Genomic DNA, 6000 nt, shown 5'->3' with positions numbered 1-6000 from the left:
TAAAAATTTGAAAGAAATCTGTTGATTATTTCATAAGAAATTAAAATTTAAAAAAAAAAAAGAAAAACAGAATTTTTTAGTTTTTCTTTCTCAGTAACCGACTTTAATTCAAAATTATATAGTTTACAAATGAGCGGCATGTCTTTCGTAAGCAAATTTAATCATGAATATTTTATTACTCTAATCTTTAGAATTAGTGAAAAATCTGATAACTAGTTCTTAAACTACTGAAGATGTATCTAAGGCTTTATTATAAAAATGGATTAGCAAAATTGTATATACTAAGTTTTATTTTAAAAAATAAAATGATTATGATAGGCAATTCATTAAATTATAAAGTAAAGTTATTACCCATAACTTTATCTTTTTGATGAAGGCCCGAAAACATTTTTATTGAAATTCCGTTTAGAGGACTGAGTTCAAGAGATCAACTCCAAGGGAAAAAATATTGGGCCATTAGTTACAAATGTGCTCTATTTATAACATTTTGGTATTAATTAGCAGGTACTTTTCAATAGACATCTTTAGGTACAGTTGGTTCCAAGAAAAAGTACCTTATAGAACAATTAACTCCTTATTAAATTCTTTTTCATTGATACTGCGGATAACATTAAAATATTATTATTTTTATATTAACTGGTAGCGTTATTTATATTTAAATTTACAGTGTTAAACTTGTATTGCATAATTTATATTTAAGCTCGTTGTTTGTTAAAAATTTATTAATAGTCCTAATATACATTAATTAACTTTCAATCACTTTAACTCAAATTATTTGAAAAAGAAACAAAATAAAATCTAAGTTATATTAACCTTTCTTACGATTACTTCAAATTATAAAAGTACAAATTAATACATATATATAGGTTATATGTATATATTTATTTTTGCATATCTAACAAATTTTTATTTATTAAAAAAATTGTTCGTTAAATATTTTTTTTCCCTTTTGAATAGAATAAATGTTTCCATTGAAGATTCTCAAGTTTTTAATAGTTTCTATTATTATTTAAAAACAAAATTCCTTATACATTGAACTTCAAGTTATTACTCTTGTTGTGCATAAAAACTCCAATGGTTACACATCTATAGTAAAGTTCTAAAAACGAATGTTCAAAATAGCTAAATAAAAAGTTTAAAGGATCTTGAAGTAAAAATGTAAATAATCTCTCACAATTTCTCTACAAAAAATATGCATGCGTAAAAAGCAGCTGCTTAATTATATAGCAAGCCTTGAAATAATTTTTCACTTTTCTAAAAAATATAAAAATATCTAATGAAGTCTACTTTCACGTGTCTAAACTGGACTGCTTATAAATTCCCTTATAATGTAATGAAATTTTTAAATTTCCAGGTCATGTTTCATGTTGCACAGCAGTTATATGAGGCATTTTTAAAGAAATTAACAGAGCAATGTCTGTGCAGACCTAGGACGATTGATTCAAAACAATTAAGTAGAAAAACATGTTTTATCAAATAAAAAAAGTCATACAGTTATTCATCAACTTTCCTGATAATTTATGCTAATACATTAAATAATCGATCAAAAATAAAATATTAAGATAATAAGAATAAAAGAAAATGTCATTTCAAAAAATAGTTGCTTTATTTAAAACATTTTCATAAAATAAATCTGATATACATTATATGTATATTAATTATGTATAACAATTTTAAAGCTGCCCCATGGGTAATTTTAAATAGAATCTTAAAATGTGTAAAAATTATGATATGTAGATAATAAACATAATGGTCAACAATGCAATAATATTTGATTTATAACAATTAATAACATATGTAGATAATTAACAGACATTTTAAAATGTGAACCTCCACTATGAAAATAAGTGAAAACTGATAATTAAAAACAAGTTTTTACATTTTAGTAAATCAATACAAAAATTATATAAATGATATTTGTATTGTCAAGAAAAACATACCTGTTTTCTCCTTTCCTTCAAAAATATTTTAAAGCTGCAGTTAAAGTTATGAATATTTTTTCAGAACATATATATAATGTCAAATAAAACAAGTAAATTCTAAAACATTAATAATGAAAAAAAACTTAAACTTATTAACGTAATTCTCAATCACAGTTAAAACAAAGATGTAGCATTGTTAACTTTATTGTACAAAGGTTTCTAAAGTTACATACCAATTTTGTGCCTTGTTCAAATGGAAATGTTAAAAAAAATTATACAATAGAGAACAAATAAATTAACTTCTTTAGAATATGCACCAGTTAATAGTCTGTTTATAAAGTTATCTCATTATTACAAAAGAAATGAACATACTTTTGAAATAATAAATAAATAAAAACAAACAAAAAAAGGTAAAAAAATTTAGTTCTCAGTTTGTCAGAAAGAAAATATCAACTATCATAAGATTAATTTTTGGAAAACAACACGCTATTTGTGTTAACAACTGAAAATAAACAGATAATTTAAAATATAAGAATAAAATCTGTGACAAAACATGACAAACATTACTTTAACATAATTAAAAATAATTTAACACATTGTGGAAAATGGAAACGAACTTGCCTTACTTTAATTGAGACAACTTATTTCATTGTCAACATTTTTAAATTCATAATCAACACAAATACTTCGCCATGCCACGTCAAAATAGGTTGTTTTTTTTTAGAATTTTCATCCTTCAAAACTCCACTTGGATATCCAACTTCTAATGGTATCGCGAGCCTTTTTAACAGATAAAGGATCGGCAGAATTTGAGGTTCGTAAGTCTAAATGGTGTGCTGCATTATCCATGAAAATTGCAATTAAAGTATCAGATAATGATTTGAGAACACCACCGCCATGCCAAGGGTCTAAGTCACCATTCCTAAGTGAAGTACAAAATAAAAAACAATCAGCATGGTGGAAAAATATTAGGTTAATAGGTAATATATTAGGTTAATTGGTGATATATTAATGTTAATAAGTAATAGGAAAATAATGCTAATTGATAATATTAGGTTAACTTATATTAGTTTAAGGTAACTAGGAAATTTTTTTATTACATTTATATATGTACAATCAAATATTAAGATTTATGTAGTATGTTCACTAAATTTACTTCCTGTTCATGCTTAAATTGATAAATTAATAAAACAAATTTGCAAATATGGGAAATAATGTTCCTCTAGTGGAATTTGAAAATATTGCATTGAAATACCTTCTTACAATTATTATTTTAGCGATACTTTCCAATTTTCAAAAACAGCTTTTATCTTAAAAAAAAACACAGAATTTATATTCATGGTTATTGAGGATGATTCAATAATTATTAGAAAATCATCCCTTCTTTTATGGTGCCACAGCTCATTGTGAGCCTTAATGTGCTTTTCATTATATAGTTAGATCTTTTATTACATTTTCTGATCACCTTATTATGAGTTTTCCTCTAGTTCTTGAGTTCTTTAGTTTCCAATTCAATTTTTCATTCATTATTTTTATATGGCATAGCCATGCCAAGCATCGTGTTTATCTGAATCAAATTATTTTTTTATTCTTTCATTAGACAATCAAGTTCACTAATGTTCACTGTAAATTAACTATTTGAATTTATCAAAAAATTTTCTTAATATTTTTCCCATCTTTATTTGTCAAAGTCCAGTCAGTAGTAGCATAAGTTACTATTGGCCTGATAACTGTTTTATAAATTTTATATTTAATTTATTAAGTAATGAGTTAGTTCTTGTATAAGTATTGGCATAAGTAATAGCTTTTATTTCGATTTTGTAACTTCAAATAAATTTCTCTCTGAATTTTCTTATTATCTTTGATACTATATAAGAAAACTATATAAAATAATAACATTGTTCATATCTTTCTTTATAGCATAATTACAATAGAATTTAAAAACAGCATTTTATGCAAAGTTTTTATCAAAAAAATTAATAAAATGAAAGATTGAGTAATTTAATACATTCTATCAACTTCATATACCCCAAATAACTTTTGATCTAATAATGGGATCTTCACATTTTAGGTCTCAATCTTAATGTTTGGAAAGGGTGACCTGAAATATGATAATTAATTAGCGCAGATGACATTTTAAGTTCCAAAATCAGACAGAAAAATTCACTTTTAATGAATAAACATACCTTTTCTCTGACCCCCAAAATATAGGGGGCAGCTGTAATCTAGGAATAGGAATCTAAGGTGCCCATAGTTTGGGTGACCAATCTAAAGTTTGGACTCCTTAATGTTACTTTTTGTACATTTAGACATATTTCAAGAAGTTTTTAAATGCATAGCTGCTAACACGGATAGGAAAAAATCCAGTATATTTCACAAAACAATATAAATTTTATGATAACTGTTGCATAATACATTAAATATTTTACACACAAAGAATTTTAAATTCAATAGAATACAAAAACTTTATCACACCAATAACTATAAAAAATCTAAAATATATTCCATTTGTGATTGACTATGAATGAACTTGAAATCAGAATATTTCTTATTATGTTTACTGGTAATTATAAATAGTAATAGACATTTAATTCATTAAAGATGGTTCAAAGATTTTTATTTAATTTAAAACAGGGAGGTCAGAATTTAAAAAAAAGCAAAATTTCAGAGGGAAAAAAATGCTTTAAGCTCATTTCTATAAATGAGGCCTCAATTCCTTAAGTATTAGTTATACTTATTTAAATATTAAACACACAAATAAGTGTAAAAACTCTATTTCAGTAGGGATTTTTTTAGGAAACATACTCACTCAATTTAGGGAATTTTCTAAAATGTACAATTATTATTACGCCAGCAGGACAGGAGAAACTGGCGAAGTCTAGTAACAGTTGACAGTTATGTAAGCGAATTGAAAAATTTTTGCACACAATTTTAGAAATTCATTTAGCTAAAGATGATTCCATGCAAAAATAAAGTTTAATAAATATTTATTATTTTTTATTATTTTATTTAATAATAATACAAAAAATTTTGAATTGTAAGGCACAGTTTTTTACATAATTTTAAAGTACGTAAATTTACTTAGCAAAACACAAAATTTGAGCAAAACAGATTGAATAGTTCGCGTGAAATCGAATTTTAATTAATCGACTTCTTTAGAAATCTATTTCTCACTAACTATTCGACTGATTTCATTCACATTTTGTATTTTGCCATATAAAATTACTTACTTTAAAATTATGTAAAAAATTGCATATCTTACAATTCAAATTTTTATTTTACTATTATTAAATAAATTAATAAGAAATAATAAATATTTGCTGAAATTTATTTTTTGCATGGAATTATTTTTTGATAAACAAATTTCATAATTGAGCGCAGAATTTTTTCAATTTGCTCAAAAATTTCTTGAATTATGGCGAAATACGCAAAAAGTAAAATTAACATTAAGGGGTCCAAACTTTGGATTGCACTCTTGTCCTATTTTTTGAACCATATTTCCCTGCTTGCGGCTACCATCTGCATTGTCTGATTTTGTAACTTAAAACATCCTCTGCACTAATTAATTAATGTATTTGAGGTCACTCCCTCAAGCCATTAAGATTGATTCCCAGAACGTGAAGATCCAATCATTAGATCAAAAATTATTCAGGGTGGAAATTTTTATAGAGCACTGTACATAAATACAGAATAGATAACTTACACAATGAAATATTTAAATTATAGCCTGGGAAAGAATAGGCTCATATTTACTTTTAACTTGATAAAACATACTTTCAAAATTCTTTTCCTGCATTCTAAATGCATAAACAGAATTTAAAAAGTGACAGTAAGTACATAATGGTTTTTTAATTCATTATTTTTTATGAGAAAAATATTGAGGTTTGACTTTCTTTCTATATAAAAATTTAATATTAAATAATTATACAGTCAAACCCTGTTATAGTGATTTCCCGGATAAACTTTTCATTTTTTGGTAATTTTAAAATTTCCATATAAAATACATATACAGATTTTTAAAACCATCTACTGAGTGAAATGTAGCCATAAGCTTTTTTTTTGTTTGCTTCTTCGATCT

The 6000-nt window shown here is 24.7% G+C and overlaps 1 protein-coding gene across 3 annotated transcripts in view; it reads right to left on the bottom strand.

Annotated features, from left to right (window-relative positions):
- Nucleotides 1–1584: 1584 nt before the first annotated feature.
- Nucleotides 1585–6000, bottom strand: part of LOC107453508 (lysosomal Pro-X carboxypeptidase) — a 48001-nt gene continuing 43585 nt past the window's right edge. For all 3 annotated transcript variants that reach the window (XM_087156114.1, XM_071188434.2, XM_016070376.5), the window contains exon 9: nucleotides 1585–2844. In XM_087156114.1, the coding sequence (XP_087012240.1) occupies nucleotides 2652–2844 (193 nt within the window). In that variant the 3' untranslated portion in view covers nucleotides 1585–2651. The remainder of the gene's footprint in view (nucleotides 2845–6000) is intronic.

This window comes from Parasteatoda tepidariorum, chromosome 12, assembly GCF_982258835.1.
Source record: "Parasteatoda tepidariorum strain Cologne lab strain chromosome 12, Ptep-v5.0, whole genome shotgun sequence".
Taxonomy (NCBI): Eukaryota; Metazoa; Arthropoda; class Arachnida; order Araneae; family Theridiidae; genus Parasteatoda; species Parasteatoda tepidariorum.
The sequence above is the reverse complement of the archived record's forward strand: the minus strand, read 5'-3'. Positions and strand labels throughout refer to the sequence as shown.